Source organism: Sciurus vulgaris (genome assembly GCF_902686455.1).
Source record: "Sciurus vulgaris genome assembly, chromosome: 3".
NCBI classification, from domain to species: Eukaryota; Metazoa; Chordata; class Mammalia; order Rodentia; family Sciuridae; genus Sciurus; species Sciurus vulgaris.
In genome coordinates this window covers 114,150,086-114,169,554 of record NC_136463.1, presented here as the reverse complement: position 1 = coordinate 114,169,554, position 19,469 = coordinate 114,150,086, and the positions used below count along the sequence as shown (strand labels likewise).

The 19,469-nt window shown below is 33.1% G+C and overlaps 1 protein-coding gene across 16 annotated transcripts in view; it reads left to right on the top strand.

The window, feature by feature from the left end:
- The window catches only part of BAZ2B (bromodomain adjacent to zinc finger domain 2B), a 177,669-nt gene that overhangs the window by 18,291 nt on the left and 139,909 nt on the right, over positions 1–19,469 (top strand). For 10 of the 16 annotated variants that reach the window (XM_079131744.1, XM_079131734.1, XM_079131742.1 and 7 more), the window contains exons 3-5: positions 10,408–10,596; positions 15,303–15,467; positions 16,742–16,935. In XM_079131744.1, coding sequence (XP_078987870.1) covers positions 10,408–10,596; positions 15,303–15,467; positions 16,742–16,935 — 548 coding nt within the window. The remainder of the gene's footprint in view (positions 1–10,407; positions 10,597–15,302; positions 15,468–16,741; positions 16,936–19,469) is intronic. The other 6 variants (XM_079131739.1, XM_079131735.1, XM_079131740.1 and 3 more) reach the window with 3 other exon arrangements.

Below are 19,469 nucleotides of genomic sequence, written 5' to 3'. Positions count from 1 at the left end.
ATACAACTCAAAGATGTAGAAAAGTGTCAGAATATTCTGTTCCCATTCTCAGTTGGGTTTCATTATACTGAAAAGCTCAGCTGACAACATTGATCATGAAGAAGTAAGACAAAAACACATGGGAGGGAAAATCTTGGAATTGTTTTTGCAGAGATATAACATATGCAAATAAAATGCCTCAGTGGAAAAAAAAAATTTTTTCAGGACTCTGACTCTGCACTGCTCTGGTAATAGCAAGGTGACTCTACAAGTTTAGCATTGTAAACTACAGGGTAAGGAATATTAAAAGATCAGTTGACCTTACTAAAAAGGCAGTGCATTAAAAAAAAAAAATAGAAAATCAAAAGTTAGGTTTTAATTGGAACTTATTTGAAAGATAGCCAGGACTTAAATTTATTTAATAAAGATTCATCAAGAGAATGTGAGAGACCTTCTCTGGAGGATTTGTAGATAAAGCCAAAATTTCTTTGAATATTTATATTATAATATCAACCATTATAACACCATTTTCCTTTTTAGTTGATTTGTCAGTGGTATAGGTGTCTACAAATCCTAAATAAAGGCTCTCAAAATTCCAATTGTCTAGCTTTTTTTAAAATGAGAGGTTTAATCACAAGCCATTAAGTATTTTTGAAATATTATTTTACCTATCTTTTGTTAGAAATTGCTGTAGAATGAGACCTGCCCATGGAGCTAAAATATCCCCATCAGTTCTCAGCCACTGGTTCTTGCAATCTTGCAGGAAGAATTTCAAGAATCACACATAGTAGCAGGCAGGAGTTTACTAGAAAGATGTAGAAAACAGATACTCAAGATAGACTGAACAGGTTACCTCAGGGAGATAAATAAGGGTCTGAACTTGAAAGCTTGCCCCATCTCTGAAATAGGTAGATGCACATACTGGTCCTAGGAAGTCTTGCTCCATTTGACATGATGAGGAAGGCTCCAAAGAATTAAAACTGTGAAATTTCTTCTTTTTTCCTAATATATCCCTTTGCCTGCTTCCTTACTACCCCTTAAAAACAAAAACAAAACCCTCTGTTCCTTCCAGAGCTTTTTGGAGATGGAACTTTTGAGACAGTGAAGTTTTTTCCCATCTTCTAAAGTTGGCTTTGAATAAAACCCACTTTTCTACCAATTTGACTTTGAGTATCTTGGGAGTGGAGAGCATTATGACTAAACTAATTTTTCTCCCCTGGCCAGTATTAGGCTTCCCATAACAGTTTCTTTTGTACTTGAATGCTTTGATAAAGTTCTGTATTATACTCAGACTTATGACCTATGGACTCTTTATGATGCATGTCTGATTTCATCTTGTAAGTTATCACCCTTTATTGTCCTCCTATACATCTATTCATGGCTGACTACCATATATAATATAAATTTGTAGTTTTAATTTGGAATTTCAGAAGTAAATTACTCAAGAAATATAATACATTGAAATCAATTAACTACTCCTAAAAATAAACCAATTGTTATGGGTTAAATTGTTTCCTCATCAAGGGATTGGTGATATAGCTCAGTGCTAGGGAACTTTTCTAGTATGCATGTGCGAGGACCTGGGTTCAATCCCCAACACTAAATAGAAATAGAAAAGAAAAAAAAAATGTCCTCTCTGCCAAAAAAGATATGTTGGATTCCTCACTCCACTTTTAACTCAATACTTTAGAATGTAGCCTTATTTGGAGATAAGTCCTCATAGAGTTGATCAAGTTAAAATGAGGCTAGTAGATAGACCCTAAACTAATATGACTTGTATCCTTATAAAAATGGAAATTTGGACACAAAGGCAAGCATAGAAAGAGAAACATATCTGAACGCATAGAAAGTATACCTAAGGTACCAGAAACTTGAAGAGAAGCATGCAACAAATCCTTCTCGAACACATTCAGAGGCAGCAAGGCCCGCCAACACCTTGATTTTAGACTTCTAGCTTCCAAAACTGTGAAACAATAACTTTCTGTTGTTCTAAGTCACTCAGTTGTGGTATGTAGGATTATGGTAGTCCTAGCAAACTAATACACATAGTATGTTTTTTCAGTGCCAATTTTAATAATTTCTGTTATTTATGGGAATATTGAATATTTTTATTTATTGAAACATAAAGTAAAACAATATTTTTGAACTAGATTTCTTTTGTCATCTTTTCCTATTTTTTATTAAAATAAAGTATAATTCTATTTGAATATGTAAGTATATATGAAATGTTTATTTTTGGCATTTTAATCTATGACTTCTAAATCATTTTATATGATTGATTGATTTTGGTACTAGGGATTGAACCGAGGGGCACTGTACCTCTGAATTATATCCCACCTTTTTTATTTTAAAACAGGGTCTCCCTAAGTTTCTTCAGGGCCTCTCTAAATTGCTGAAACTGGCCTGGAACTTATGGTCCTACTGCCTCAGCCTCCTGAATTAGTAGGATTATAGGTGTGCACCACCATTCCTGGATTCTAAATCCTTTCATTAAATCTAACAAAAATGCTTATTACAAAACTCTTCTTAACTTCTAACATCAGTTATCACCGAGTGATACAAATTGATAAATCATTTGCTATATTGAATCAGAAGCTTGTTCACCACATTTAGTGGCAGTGTTTGCTCCTAATCACTTGTTTCCTAATAAAAATATTGTTTAAAGAGAAAATAATAACTTTATGGTAGAGAATTCTGGCAGACAGCAGCTTAACCAAGTGATCAAAATTAGCATCACCAATATTACATCATAGCAATATTATGGGCCTCAGGTATCTTATTCTGAGAAGGGTATATTGAGTGTACGTCCCAGTAATATAATAGAAAGCACCAGACAAACCCAAACCCAAATTGTGCAACATGTATAATCTCTTCAATGTATCCACTGTATCAAAGTAATAAAGACAATACTGAGAAACTGTCACCAATTAGAGAAAACAAAGGAAACAACAAAAATGAAATGTAACACGGGCCCTAGATTGGATCTTGAGACAGAGAAATGATTTAACTGCAAAAACTAAACAAATATTTTAGTTAATTACCAGGGTTAATTTCTTGTTTTGGAAAACTGTTCTGTCTTCACATTAACATAGGAAGGGTGTAGGTGGAGCATATATAAAAAACACTGTACTATTTTTGCAGCTCTCATGAGTCTAAGAATCTCAAAATAAATACTTAAGAATAAAGGCTTTCCATTCTGTGTATCTTTTAAATGTTAAAATATAAAAGCTAACTGGCTCAAAATGTTTTAAGAATATAAGAATAAAATGATTATTTGAAATGTTTTGTCACCATTAACTATAGAACTTTGTCCTTTAATCAAAGTTCAAATTTATGTAATTTATACATTTTGGGTTTCATAATATTTTAAAATTATGTTAAAAAAACTTTAATATGTGAGCCAGTAATTTGATTTTTTAAAACAATTTTCAGTAATTGTGAGGATACTTTGTTATACATCATTATTACTGGTGTTAAAATATACATACGATCTTTATTTGAATGCTGTTTTGATGAGTAGCCATATTTGCAGGTTGTATCCTAGAAGCTGATGTTGCTATCTTGCAGGAAGTGTGCTTACAGTTTTAAAAAACTGATCAAAAATATTTGAAGACATGTTGCAACAAGTTTGTATAGCATTGAAAGCTTAAAAATTAAAGCTTTTGTATTCTTTGTAGCATAAAAAAAGAGTAAGGTGTTGTCATATAAACAGTCTCCTTGATTTTTTAAAAGATTGAATGTTTGGGGCTGGTGACATAGGTCAGTGGTAGAGAACTTGCCTAACATTCACAACAGCCTGGGTTTGATTATAAGCACCGCATAAAAATAAAGATAGAATAATTTAGCATACTTTCTCCTTACAGTTATTTTGATTTAATGTGATTTCTGGACTTTTCCTTAGTGATAGATTTTGTTCTTTAATTGTTTTAGTCAGCTTTTGTGTTGCTGTGACCAACATACCTGACAAGAACAACTTAGAGGAACAAGTTTATTTGGAGCATATGGGTTCAGAGGACTTAGTTCATAGATGGCAGACTCTATTGCTCTGGGCCCACATTGAGGCAGCATATTTGGGGGCAAGAGCCCAGTGGAGGAAAGTCACTCAGCTCCTGATGGGGTCAGGAAGTAGGATGCGGGTGGGGGCAGAGAATGGGGAAGAATGTACCCTTCCAAGGCATGACTCCCAGTAACCCACATCCTCTAGCCATGCCCTACCTGCCAACAGTTTCTGCCCAGTCATTCAAGCTACAATGGACTGATTAGGTTACAGCTCTCACAATCCAATCTTTTTACCTCTGAATATTCTGCATTGACAAGAGCTTTAGTATAGGTTCAGAGCATTAGTTTAGTATTTATACTATTTGGATCTTGTGAGAGGGAAAAATCTTATTATTCATTAATATTAATAAAGATAGGGTTACCATGTTTCATTACTGACATACTGTCATTTGTGTACTGCTTTTAATCACTTTTATATGTATTGCCTAATAGAATTTTAAAAACTGCTGAAAAACCTTGGATTGCAGATGTATATTAATTTTCATTATGAAAAATGTGTACATTGTTACTTATCTCTTAAAACAGAACTAACAGAATTTGCATTCATAATGTGGAAACTGCTTGAATGTTAATATCTGTTACAAAGGAATAATCATTGTCTTCAAAAGGTCTTATCGTTGTATTATATAATTTCTTCATTTGCAAATGTTTTCTCTGAGGAAGACATTACAAGTTTTTAATAAGTATGGGTTTTATTTGTGAGTATCTACTGATATTAAGTATATCAGTATAGGAGAAATATACAAAAGTGGATCACTTTAATATTCAAATAAGTTTGTTTTATAGCCATAGGTTATTAGAGTCTATTTGACTTGGATTTTGTTCCATATAAGAAGATTCTTTCCGCTTTTTTATTAATATAGAATATACTTTAACTGTGATTATAGGATTCACTAAGCTGTCACCAGTCTGTGGCCAAAATTCCCCTGTGAACAGTAGCTTCAAAGTTTAAGGTAGTTAAAGGGTAAGTTCATTGTTCTGGCAATGGAACCAAAGATGTAATCAAAACTGCATTGCTACTGTATAAGAAGATTAAAGCCACAACATAGACATCATTATATTAGCATTGATTACCCAATGAGCCAGAGAGCTTTTAGTAGTAACACTGTGAGTGACTTTTGCAATTAGAGCGGAAAAAAGTGAAGGATGCTTGTGCATATTTTTTGAGGTGCTAGGGATTGAAAAGATGTATATTTTTAATCATTTAAAGGATGGCTCCTGCCAAATGTGGTGACACACACAGGCCATCCCAGCAACTCGGGCTGAAGCAGGAGGATAAGTTCAAGGCCAGCATCAGCATTTTATCTAGCCCCTCAGCAACTTAGTGAGACCCTGTCTTAAAATTTTAAAAAAGTTTTAAAAGGACTGAGAATGTAACTCTGTGATAAACTCCCCCTGGGTTCCGTCCCTAGTACCTGTCAAAAAAAAAAAAAAAAGAATGATTCCTGATTAACTCCAGTTTGGTTTTTTGTTTGTTTGTTTGTTTGTGTGTGTGTGGTGCTGGGGATGGAAACCAGAGGCTTATGTATGCAAGGCAAGTACTCCACCAACTGAACTATATCCCTAGCCCATGATTCTAGCTTTTTAAAGGAAGAATCAGAGAATTAAAACTACTATTTAGGAGTTGCCCACAGCAGGTATCAGATGTGTTGTCTCTGCCACCTGATAAGTTTGTTTTGTGCGATGTTTCATAGAATAAAAATGATTAAGAAAAGTCTTTTTCCTCTATAACTTTATACCATATTAAGGGTGTTATAAAAGACAGATGAATAGTATATTATGAATATTCAAAGGAGGACTGAAACATATTTGGGAGATCACAAACACTTCTTGGGCAGTATGATTTTGAGATAGTAAGGAATATATAGGATTATGAATGGCAGAAGACAAAGAGCATGTTGTATAGGTTTGGAGGTCCTGAAGAAGAAGAAATAATGTGATAAAAAGTACAATGGTGGGAAACATTTGTCAGGTACTATGTTTCAGAGTGTGCCAGATATTGGACATATTGGGAAAAATGAGATTAAGTTTTCACTCTCATGGAGCTAAAACCCTGGCTTAGAACTCATTTCTAAGCCTTAAGGTGATGGTTAAAACAGTGGAAGCATATGAAATAACTGAGGGAGAAAGCATAGAGAGGAAAACGTGATAGCTGAATAAAACCATTAGGAATGCTTATTTAGGGAAAAAAAATGAAAAATTGAATAAATATGGCAGCAGTATTATTGAAAGATATATAGTTAATAAGGTCAAGAGAGTTCCATCACCTGGCACTTAAGAATGAAGATAGTTTTTAATAAGAAAGAATCAGGATTGAAAATAGTAACTGTGTGTGGTGGTGCACACCTAAAATCCCAGCTGAGACAGGAGGATCTTAAATTTGAGGCAACCTCAGCAATTTAGGGGGACCCTGTCTAAAAATAAAAAATAACAAAGGGCTGGGGATGTAACTCTATAGTAGAGCACCCCTGGGTTCAATTCCCAGTATCAAAAATAAATAAACATCAATGGGATTTAGTAATTGAGCAAACTTCAGTCACCTTACTGACCAAGTAGAATTGAGTCTTGGGGAGGACTAGGGATGAGTTCAGTAGTAGAGTGCTTGCCTAGAAGTGAGATTTGGGGATTAGCACAAATATTCAAGATTCTGAGAAGTTAAGACTTTTAACACAGTTCAGATATTTGATGGGATTGAGAGGGATTGTACATAGGGTCAAGTGTTGACACTGGGAGAGACCAGAAGTCGTAGTGAGAAGGGAACAAAAATGTGGTTAACAAACATTAAAGAATTTTGAGATCTTGAAAGTGTTAGAATTTTATGTGATCAAATTTAGCATTGGCCTAAATGGAATCAAAAAGGAGTAAAAGACAAAGTGGTAATTCAAATGAAAAACAAAAACAAAACAGAACAAAACAAAACAAAAAACCAGAATCAGGGATTGATGACAGTAGTGCAAAGGGAACTAGAAAGCATACTTGCAAATTTAAATAAAGACTCAATGCAGTTCCTATTCTGATAGAAGATCTTTGGTGTCAGTCACATGGATGTTGTTCTGCTGAATTGAATTATTCAAAAAATATTTATTGTTAGATGCAGTAGCATGCACCTGTAGTCCCAGCTACTCAGGAAGTTGGGTGAATCACTTTAACCCACAAGTTGGAGAGCAGCCTGGGCAACATAGCAAGAGCTTATAAGCCAGTATTTTAGGTTTTTGAAATATGTTTTTGAGTCCTATGTATGTCAGTACCAATTAGTAATATTGAAATACTAACTACTTTTACATAAGATAGTATAAAAATAGTCTTGTATTGTTTAAATTATGTTCAAACTGAATTCCTTAAGGTCAAGGGTTGTGTCTTATTTATCTTTCTATGCCAGTATCCTTCTATGCTTGTATTCTGGTAGATTATACATGGCATTTCTGTGTTTTTTTAAGAAGGTAGTAGTAAACAGTATGAAATTATAAATAGTATTATAGTCTTTTAAAGAAAAGCATACTTTTTATATCACAGATGGTGATTCTTACTATAAAGGCACTATGTAATGAAACTGAAAAAGTATTTTAATTCTGTAGTATGATGATTTCCAGATGTAACAGAAAGTCTCTTGTGTGGATAGTTCTGATAATGCATGGGATTACTATTATCATTATAATATATCATTCTTGGGGATTTTTTGTTATTGTTGTTGTTGTTGTTTCTTTGTTTTGCAGTGCCGGGATCAAGCCCAGGGCCTTGCACATGTTGGGCAAGAGCTCTACCACTGAGGTTTATCATCCCAGTGTTCTTTACTAAATACAAAAGTAAATCTTTTCTCACTAATAAGGAATATTTCCTATACGTTCAGTTATCACTTGGGTACTTTATCTGCTTCAATTATTTTAGCCAAGAATGTTAGCAGAATAAGAAAGTAGAGTAAGATAGCCTTTATTTATACTCCCTTCTCTGCAGTGTTGCCAGACATAAGTGTAATTCTGTGTGCAGGTCTATTCGTGTTTTTTGTTTGACTCGATGGTGAATAAAGCCCATGTTTTGTTGAAATTTTCTACTCAATTGCATCTAGATGCCACTTATTTATTTCCTTATTTGGTACAAGGGATTGAACCCAGGCACCCACTTTGCCACTGGCACCCCCAATCCTTAAATGTCACTTTTTAAAGCCAGTTTCCAATCCTTGATAATTTCAATTGTTCTGACTTTTTATAATATTTTGTATAGTTTTGGTAGCTTATCCCCACAAATTTCTTTGTATTAAATTATGATTTTATATATATATATAGTTGACAAAGATTATTTTAGAGTTATTACTTGATAAAATATATATGATAGCTGGCTATAAGATGTTCAAAGGTGGAATGTTCAGTTCTACTTGCTTATGAGGAACATTGATAGAGAAAGAAATATAATAGGAAAATTTAATTAATTATTATATGTTTATAAATAAAACACTGGACTAAGCACATTGAGTCAGGAAGTTAATTGATGGTTGAGAACCAGAGATTTTACACATAATCCCAAATGAAAAATATTTAAGATTACAAGCTCTTTCTTAGAGAAACTAGCTGGGTGTCTGAGAATTTGCCAAAATAACGACAACAATAAACAAACAGAAACACCCAGTCTTTCTGGTGGTCTGTCACTAGTCTTAAAGATAGTATTGTGTGGGAAATTATGTTTGTAGTAGCATGCCCTATTTAAACTCACCTTCAGTGCTAATGTAGTCCAGAACGCTGATAACACCAAAAAATAATTTACCAGTCTGTCCTTCCATTCTTCTTTCCTGCCTTCTTTCTCTTTTTAATTCACCAATTTTCTATTTAGACTTCGAAACAACAAAAACAAAAATTGACTGACTTAGAAAAGAAATCACAGTTCTTTTGTGGGCCTTCCTTATAAAGACACTTCAAGGATTTTTCCATGTGATATCTAGTTACTGCTTTATTGTACTGGAAGCACTACACTGAATCAGAACTTTTTTCCTTATAGGCTAATAGAAGCCATACTTGGTGTAATTTATTAAAAGCTCAGTTAAAGTTGTTTGACTCTTCCAGGCTGGGGATGTAACTCATGGGAAAAATACTTGCCTAGCACACTTGAGGCCCTGGATTCAGTTGCCACCACTGAAAAGAAATAAATTTTAAAAAGTCATTCAAATCTTCCTATTTCAATAAGTAATATGCAGTACTTCCATAAAGAATATAAGGTGTATATTAGTCTGTGTGGGTCCACGCTGACTCTTTTTTAGGATTATCGTTTGGTTTTCAGGGAGCAAAAACAAGCGAAGAGGAGAGACTTGGTTGACAACTAAATGATAACAGTATATTCATTTTTAACTTAAGTTTTTAATTTACTTCAAACATACTGTATTAAAATTAAAGTTGCAATGCACAATGAGGGCTCATAAGCAGGAGATAATAAGGGAGTGTTATTTGATTTTAGCACAGAGCACAACAGTAGTTTTCACAAAGTAGATTTTTAAGCTACCCTGAAACATTGGGTTCCATATTTTTGTTTTCATAGTAATGTCAGAAAACCTTAATTAGTTCCTGAAAGTAAAAGGAAGTTTTCCAAGTGTTAAAAATATTTTCTGTCAAATCCCTATAAAGTATGAAAAATAAGTTGTTTTGATCATATGACACTTTAGCCTGGTCTTATGACACTTAATATTAGATTCTCTTCAGAGTAAAGGTAGAGATTAAATAATCACACTCTATGGAGTTGAATATTGTATTACTATTAGAAAGTTAAGAGATGATTTGTATATGGATAGCCATCTGTGAAGCCATTTAGAAAAAAATCTTAGTTCATTCATTAATTCCTTATGTTATTATGCTGGAATATCCTACTTTTTGGTATCCAAATACTCTTCTTACCCAAAAGGTATTAGAGAACAGAGCTTTAATTCTGGCACATGGAAACTGGCATCTTTTTACCTATAAAATACACAATAATTTGAGTAATGGCTTAGTAATAATTTGAGTAATGACTTAGTAATAATTTTCAACTTTAGCTTAATAAGTGGTTTTTATTTTCCTTTCTATGGGAAGAAATTGGTATTATATAAATGTACATTTATATACTTCCTTAGTTCAAATAACTTTAAGGAGAAATATTTACTTAAAACATTGGTTCTGAAATCTGAGATTCAAAGTGAATAAGGTTATACCATTCACTTTTATTTTTTAAAGTAGTCTCATGTTTCTAGAAACATCTTATGCTGTTGGGCTCAAAGAATAGAAATGTAGAACAAAATGTAAAATAAAAATTAAGTATATAAGAAATTATTATAAATTTTAACTATGAACACTGAAATCAGGTAAATCTCATGTTTTTATAGTACAACTTTAAGTGTGTTTTTTTCCCTCCCAGGACATTTATTCAGAGCAGCTGGGGATCAACCGTTTAACCTGTCCACAGTGTCGAGTGCCTTCCCAATGGTCAGCCACCCAGTCTTTGGTCTACATTCAGCCAGCTCAGGGCATTCAGAATTTGGTGGTTTGGGGACACTTGGTACACCCACAGCCTTAGCCGCACATCCCCAACTAGCATCTTTTCCAGGTAAACATCTGTTACAAACAGTGTTCAAGGAAAGGAGGAATGCTTGAAAATGTTCAAGCAATAATTTGTTTGTAAAATAAATAAATAAATAAAAATAATTTGTGAAATTTAACAAAAAATCTAATGCCTGGTGTATTAAAACTCTTGTACAAGAACTGGCTCAGTCTTATTTGTAATGTGCAAAAAAAGAGACAAAAATCAAAAAACTGTGTATGTTGTATGGCACAGGAATTAGTCAGTTTTTCAGGTGTTTGATAAGATACATAGGCATAGAAAGGAATCAATAAATCAGGTTTTTCTGATGTATTTTATTGAGATAATATGCAGAAAATATATATGGGTAGAACTTGAATTCTTCTCAGCTTTTTTTTAAAATAATTGTTTAACTTACAATGTGAAACTAAAGTCCAGTTCTTATAATGAATAGTTTTATACTTTTATTTTAGATTCTTAATTCTCTTCACTTTTTAATCAAGATGAGATTAACTCTTAAGTTTCTATATTTTTCCTTATTTAATCAAAATAACTATAGAGGTACACCACTTCAAGACAAGGGGACCATTAGCTAAGGCTTACCTGGATGAATAATCTTTAATTTCTTTTGTTATATTATCTTGAAAAGATAAACTTGAATGTATTTTCCAGTGATTGATTTTCCTTTAATACCTTTAATAACTTTTTTCAAGCAATGCATTTTTTTATTTTTGAGTTGTAGGTGGACACAATACCTTTATTTTACTTTTATGTGGTACTGAGGATCGAACCCAGGTCCTCACACATGCTAGGCAAGTGCTCTACCACTGAGCCACAACCCCAGCCCCAAGGAATGCATATTTTAATGTATGTAACATAGTTTAAAACATTAAAGTTTGATTTTAGAGAAAACCAGACCTGAATTTAAATCTGAATTTGCTGCTCAGTTGTTGTGTATTCTTGAACAAGTTATCTGAGCTCTCAACTTCAGTTTTCGTACTTGAAAAATGAGAATGATAATTATAATACCAGCCTTATATGGTTCTTGTGATAATTAGAGGAAATAAGGATGTTCAGTGCTGTATACAGTGTCTGGCATTTATAATTAGTCCATAATTAGTAACTATCATTATTTTATTTTTCTCACTTTAATAATTAATAAATTTTCAAATGAGCCAGGTATGGTGGTTTACCCTTTACACCAGCTACTTGGAAGGCTGAGGCAGAAGAATCTAAAGTTTGAGGCCAGCCTACACAACTTAGCAAGACCCTATCTCAAAGTGAAATTTAAAAAAGGGCTGGGGATGTAGTACATGTTGAGCATTTGCCTAGCTTGTGTGAGGTCCTGGATTAGTCCCTGCTCCCTATTTATTTTACTATAAAAATAAACAAACAAACAAAAAAACAAATAAATTGTCTAATGCATCTTTAAAAGGAAAAGTGTCATTTAAAATCTTTGTAGAAAGGATAGATGCTTAAATGTATATTTCAAGTACTATTTAGTGAGTCATATTTCTTTCAGTGTTTAGAAGAGAGGGGATGATGGGGAGGAATAATATAAGTAGACAGGCAAAGTCTTAAAGTCTTAACATTTTGTTTTAAAAATAGTAATAGGAGCTTATTTCATTCCATTTTTAGTATGGTTGCTTAGCAGGGTAAGCATTCAACAGATATTCCTAAAATATAAGATTGCTGAATAAAAGTCAAAAGAGATAATAATTTAGTTACTGGTATCTGAAGTGTTTTTATTATTTTATCAATTTATTATAGTATTGCTTTTGAACATTTCTAAGCCACAGTATAATTACTATATTATTAAAATCAAATACCTTCTGCACTGGAATGATAGTTGACAAGTGTAAAGTCACTCATCTGAACTTCATAATAATGTTGATACTTCCACTTTATGAAAAGTATTTAAAAACTTCCCCAGCCTACATAAATTATTTACATGTTCTGTGTACTAGGCCAGTTACTTGGAGGAATACACCAATATAATATATTTTTGTTTTCTTATAGTTTTTAGGAAATGAATAAACAGACAATTATATGACATAGTCTTGGTGATAAAAGTATGCCTATATGAGACTACTTCTTTGCCAAGGGAGTAGCAATTGTGCTTGGTTTTAGAGGACTCCTTTTGGTTAAGTTGTAGATTTGGTATAATAGCTAATTTTGAACGCTCTATAACTGACTTTATTCAGAAGGGTAACCAAATTGCCAAATTTTTTAAACCACCCCATAAGTAAATGGAAAGAAGACATTACTAGGAATATTAAATGAAGAATAGTTTGTTTTTAAATTTTATGTACTTCCAAAGCATTCTTCATTTCAGATCAAATCTGCAAGTGTAAAATTATTTAATGGATATTAGTATAATAATATTATTTTTATTTTATAGTGAAATAGTATTTCATGGTAATTTCTTTTTTTGGCGGTGCTGGAGATCGAACCCAGGGCTTTGTGCTTGCAAGGCAAGCACTGTACCGACTGAGCTATCTCCTCAGCCCGTAATTTCTTTTAAATATTTAAAATTTTGGGTCATTATATTTTAATGTGATAATACCATGAATTTTTGTGAAATATCTGTCTCCTTCAAGTATGGTTTTAAAATCCTGTTACATCTTCTAGGTTCAAATTGAGATGTAGTGTATTCTCTGAAATATTATAATATTTTAGTTGAAAATGATTAATATTGATATGCTGTTACCTCTTATGAATATGCTTAGAAATTCATAACACTTATTTATGTAATCCTTGTTCTGTACTTTTCATTTTACAAACAAGCTAATTGTGAGTAAATTTTGTAAATTTTCTTAAATTTGGAAGATAAGTAAAATTGTCACGTGAAAAAAATTATACTATTTGATATGAAATAATATCAGACATTTGTAAAGTTTATATTCAGAAGTTCTACTGTTTTATTTTTATTTAATTCATCTTATTTAGTTGTTTTGTATTATCTTCATGGTGTCCAATTATTTATAATACATATTTTCCTATTATTTTCTCTAATCTTTACTGGGTACTTGTTTACCCCTTGACATTTGGAAGTAAATTTTAATTTTTTTTTCTGAGTTTGGTTATGTCTAAAATATTTGAGACTACTATAGTTTGATTACTTACCAATTTATTAGTTGTTTATAAAATCTATACATTCAACTTTAAGATTTACAAATACAGACTGTTTTAAGTAATACAATTTTGGGGGGTAAACCTTAGTTCTTTTCCATGTAGTGAGGCAGAACCTAGTTTTCAAACCTATAAATGACAATATCAACTGTGTTGGTACAAGTCCAAAATAAACATCTTCTCTTCCTATCTAAATGTGCTTCTCTTTTTAAACAAAAAGTGGTGAATAGTTAATGTTTTGTTAAGTTATTTTGGGTTCATTTCCCATTATTTGGGCATGGTTGAATACACATGGGTGTCATTTCGCTAGCAACACTTCCTGGAGAATAGTGTTCACGGTTTTCTATTTATGTTTTTTTTTTTTTAGATCTCTGAGAATGGTAGCAACCACAAACATTTCATTTTTTTTTAAACCAGATTACCACATTGGATAACAAAAGTGCATATCACTAAAGTATTTTTAACAAAGGAATATTTCTAGAATAATTTTAAAGATCATATAATAAAATACACTGATAACATTGAGTTTTACCTGCACTACACTGTACGGTTTTTCCCTCTAAGTTTCCCATGGGTATAACAAAGAAGAATATACCATATCTTTTAAGATTGGCCTGAAAGATAACAACTGAATTTATGAATGTAGTGAATTACAGCTGAAGATTTGTTGCCAAGATTTTGTATGGGGCAATCCAGTACTCCCCTTTGGATGATTTTCAAATCTCTTCTTAATCTTCAACCCTTCCTTGAAAAGTGTATTTAATAAAATTTGGCTTCTTTTCTAAAAGTTTTAACTAAGAACTAGTTTGAATATCTATATTGATATTTATTTATTTATTGAATATCTATATTGACTATATATCTATGATTTTCTAACATTTATTTATTTTATATTGATAACACAATCCTTGTCTCATCTGTAACGTAGAAGTATAAACAAATTTCAACCTTTCTTCTTTAATTTTAAGGGGAAAACTTTATAAATCTTTTATTTTAATGCAAAGGTATTTTTTAAATCTTTGAGAATGTATTTCTTAGGCAAAAGGGCTTATCAATTTTATTGTATTTATACTGTTTACAGAACATTTTCTTTCATAAATGCATTTGAGGTGTACTTGATTACAGTGGTCTGGTAGTGTTATTTAGATCACCTGATTTATCAGAGCCAGATTTATATTGTATGTAATTTGAGAAAATTCTTGACATAGGTTGTAGAGGTAAGCTTAAATTCTAAGGTTTTAAAATAGAGTAATATAGACAAATATTTTCTTTACTAAGTTAGAAATAGTATAAGTATTCAAAAAGTCAAATTGCTTTCAGTTTTAGTTTTAAAGGTGTGAAATACCCTACTTTTTTAGCTTGAATCTAGGAAACTACGACATGAGGATCCTTGAATACTGGCTTAATGAGAAGAGTGAGGAGTGTCCAAGTTCTAATTAGCCATTTACAGTCAGATAATCAGAACTATGTATATTGAGAAATTCTGTTGCAAAGAGAAACTTGAATTTTTTTTTTCAGGATTAAAATACAGAAAGCAGACATTAAATTAGCAAGAAAGTTAATTCAAATATTTTTGTTTGTTTGCTTTGTTTGGTTTTGAGGTGCAGAATGGTGGCGAACAACAGATGTTCATACTCGTACAGGAACACCCTTCTTTCCACCAATACTGGGAATTCCACCACTGTTTGCTCCTCCAGCCCAGAATCATGATTCTTCATTCCATTCAAGGACTTCAGGAAAAAGTAATCGAAATGGTCCTGAAAAAGGTACCCTTAGTAATATAAGTGAAGTGTACTATAAACCTTCCATTAAAATACCTATTTTTAGTAGAGTTAAGGTTTAATAACATTCTTATATATTGCCCTAGATCATTTTCCATCATCTTGCTTAATCCTTACAATTCTTTGACATTAATTGTCCTCATTTTGCAACCAAGTTTCAAGTTGTTAAAGAAAATACTGCTTACATATTGATATGATTTAGCTAGAATTTGAATCCAATTTCACTGCTTTTTCCTCTGTATCCCATACTTCCCTACATGCATCCCAATATAATGTGTTACTTCTTTTGCAGTTAAGCATTAATTTTATTAAAACTTATATCCTAGTACTCTATTTTTCTCTTAAATGATTTTAGCTGGGCATGGTGGCACATACCTGTAATCCCAGCAACTTGGGAGAGGGTAAGGCAGGAGAATCTCAAGTTTGAGGCCAGCCTCAGCATCTTAGTGAGGCCCCAAGCAACTTAGCAAGACCCTGTCTCAAAATAAAAGTTTAAGAAAAGGCTGGGGATGTGGCTCAGTGGTCAAGTGTCCCTGGGTTCAATTGCTAGTACCCCCTGCCAAAAATATAATACCATTTTTTAGATGACTTGTTATCTTTTTAACTTGAATAAGTGTTGGGGAGTTTGCTCTAATATGGGAATATTTACATTTAAGTATCTTTCTAAGCATTTTTTTAATTGAAGTAAGATTCACATATTAACCATTTTAAAATGAACAATTCAGTTCTATTTAATCCTTTCACCATGTCGTATAGCTATCATCTCTTACCTTACTCCAAAACATTTTATCACTCCAGTAGGAAATCCCACCCATAGGAAGTTTTTCCTCATCCCCTCTCCCTCAACCCCTAGAACCACCAGTTCAAACTGTCTTTTTTCTTCTGGCAGAGTAGGGGGTACTAGGGATTCCCAATTTACCACTGAACTACATCCCCAGACCTTATTTTGAGACAGGCCTCACTAAGTTGCTTAGCGCCTCAATAAGTTGCTGAGGTTGACCTTGAACTTGCAGTCCTCCTGTCTCAGCCTCCTGAGCTGCTGGGATTACAGTTGTGCACTACAGCAACCAGCTGAACTCTGTCTTTAGAGATATAATATACCTATTATGAATATTTCATATAGATGGAATCATGATATGTGACCTTTTGTGTCAGACTTCTTTCGGTAATAATGTTTTTTAGTTTATCCACATTTATTTATTCCTTTATATGACTGAATAATATTTTATTATATAAACATGTTCATTTTTATTTTCAAGGTGTAAATGGGTCAATTAATGGAAACAGTACATCATCTGTAATTGGTGTCAACACATCTGTACTGTCCACTACTGCTTCAAGTTCCATGGGACAGACTAAAAGTACAAGCTCAGGTGGAGGAAATCGAAAATGTAATCAGGAACAAAGCAAAAGCCAGCCTTTGGATTCTAGGGCTGACAAAATCAAAGATAAGGTAAGTTATTCTTTGAAGGGGGGAAAAATACACATACACACACAGGCTGCATTTACCCAAGTTGAGATATTTCCAGCTACATATTCTAACATATTATATAATCTTTATAGACTATTGATATCAGTGGATTTGGTCTGCTCCCACTTGTTATTACTTCTGTTTTGGTACTAAGATTAAACCCAGTGGTACTTTACCACTGAACTACAACCCTAGTCCTTTTTTAAGACAGGGTCTCACTCAGTTGCTGAGGCTGGCCTTGAACTTGGAATCTTCCTGCCTCAGTCTCCTGAGTTGCTGAATTTACAGGTGTATACTACCTTACCAAGCCTTTTGTAATTTCCTTTAATTGAGATGTTGCATTATATTCTGATTTAAAACTTTGGCATCAACTGTAAACATTTTGAAAACAAAGATAATAATTAAAGTTGTGTCTTCTCTTTTACATTTTATGAAAACTGCTTTCAGAGCCTAGAAAACACTTTTCAGAGCCACTGGAAGATGGAAGAGTGAAAATTCTGTGATTGTATGTTGCCTGAGCTATAACATGTAAGGCACTAGGAAGCCTTTGGTACACCACAGCAAGAATAGCAAGATATGGCTAGTGATTGCCAGTGGCATTGTTCTGAACTTTAAATCTGAATAACATGCCTCCTAGGCTCCAATTTTTAATCCTAACGAATTATTTTATGAAAAATTTCTGGACTGGCATGTAGTTCAGTGATAGCATGAATGGTTGCCTAGCACTCATGAGGTCCTGGTACTATGCAAAAACAAAATGACTCCCCCCGCAAGAAAAACCCCAAAGATTTCTTTTCTTTCACTGAGCTTATTTCATAGAACTACTTCCTCTAGATCTTTCAGTTCCGTTCTCACCAGAAGACAGTTATTTTCCTGAATCTAGCACACCCACATGAGGGCTTAGGGGAAGGTGATCTGAAGACTCTCAGAAACATAATGGTACCCCAACACAAAAACTCAAAGTGCTATACTTAGGTCCCATAACAAACATTTTCTTTCCACTTCAATTCACACCACCAAACACTTGAGCAAACATGATAAAAGACTCTTGGTTCTTTCCTCCTAGAGACACACATTTCAGGGTCTTACTCTACCTTTTGCTCTTCAACTACTTTTAGTTCTCCTTTTGATTTGTTTTCGAGTGTATTTGCATTAGGGTAACCAACAAGAGCCTGATTCTGAGCTGCTGCCACCTTTTCTGCATGTCAGACATTGACTGAAATGCCACTTGTTCTTGACCTCCATGCTAAAGCAAATCTCAGACATCATTGGTTATATTTCTGTATGCATTTCTGAAAGTTAAGTGTCCATGCTTTTAAACTTTGGACTAACCTACTGCTTAGAAGTAATATGAAAATCTAATAAAGTACGAAATCTAAAATGTCCCAGGCCTCCACAGATTTAAGGCATTACCAAGACTTAGGAGTCAATGAATATGGAAGTCTCTGTCCTTAGTTCTAATGTGGAACTTATATTGACATTCCTAAGCTGCATTAGTGCTGTGAAACTAAATCCTATTACCAAGAGCACATATTAAAACTTATATAAGCCCCTCTTTAATAATTTAGAGAGGGCTGGGGATGTAGCTCAGTTGGTAGAGTGCCTGCCTTGCATGCACAAGGCCCTGGGTTCAATCCCCAGCACAGCAAAAAAAAAAAAAAAGAAAAAGAAAAAGATTCTGGGATACCATAATGGTGTTCATAGACAGCTAAGCAAATGTAACATAATGGAGAGATTGGCTTTTAAAGGGAGCATACTAGGGGCTGGAGTTGTAGCTCACTGGTAGAGCACTAGCCTGGCATGTGTGAGGCCCTGGGTTTGATCCTCAGCACCACATATAAATAAATAAATAAATAATAAAAGATCCATTGACAACTAAAAAAAATTTTTTTAAAAAGGAGGCATACTAGAACTTAAGATTTTACATAATTTTAAACACTTTTGGATAATATATGCTGCGACATGAATTCGTTGTTTTTTTAGGTGAAAGGGAGATGAAGATCTTTGGAACTAAAGGAAAAAAAAAACCCTATCCAGGGTTTTTCAGTAGTAAAAGCTTGATAAAAATTGCTTCATTAGCTTGATTGATGTACAGTTTGAAAAAAAAAAAATGTTCTTTAGCTCAATTTGATGTCTTTCCTGGGGGATGGAGTATTTATCTCAGGGTTTTATTGAAAGTCACTAAGTCCAGTTCCCTCATGTAGTCTGCATATGTATTTAGAATAATGTAGATGTTTTAAATTAAGTAATTAAGTTCAGGCTAAAATATGCAAACATATAACCTGTTTAGAAATAAGTAAAACAATCTAAGATTGAAGAAGTTCTGGTCCTTCTCTGTACCAATTATTGTCCCAGGCAGCCAAAACAGTCTTTTAAAAATATATGTGATTTTTATGGCTTTAGACTATCATATATTAGGGAATATAAAATGGATAGCTACTGTGGAAAATGGTACAATATTTCTCAAAAAAAAAATTAAAATTAGATTACATTATTATCTACCAGTCCCATTTGGG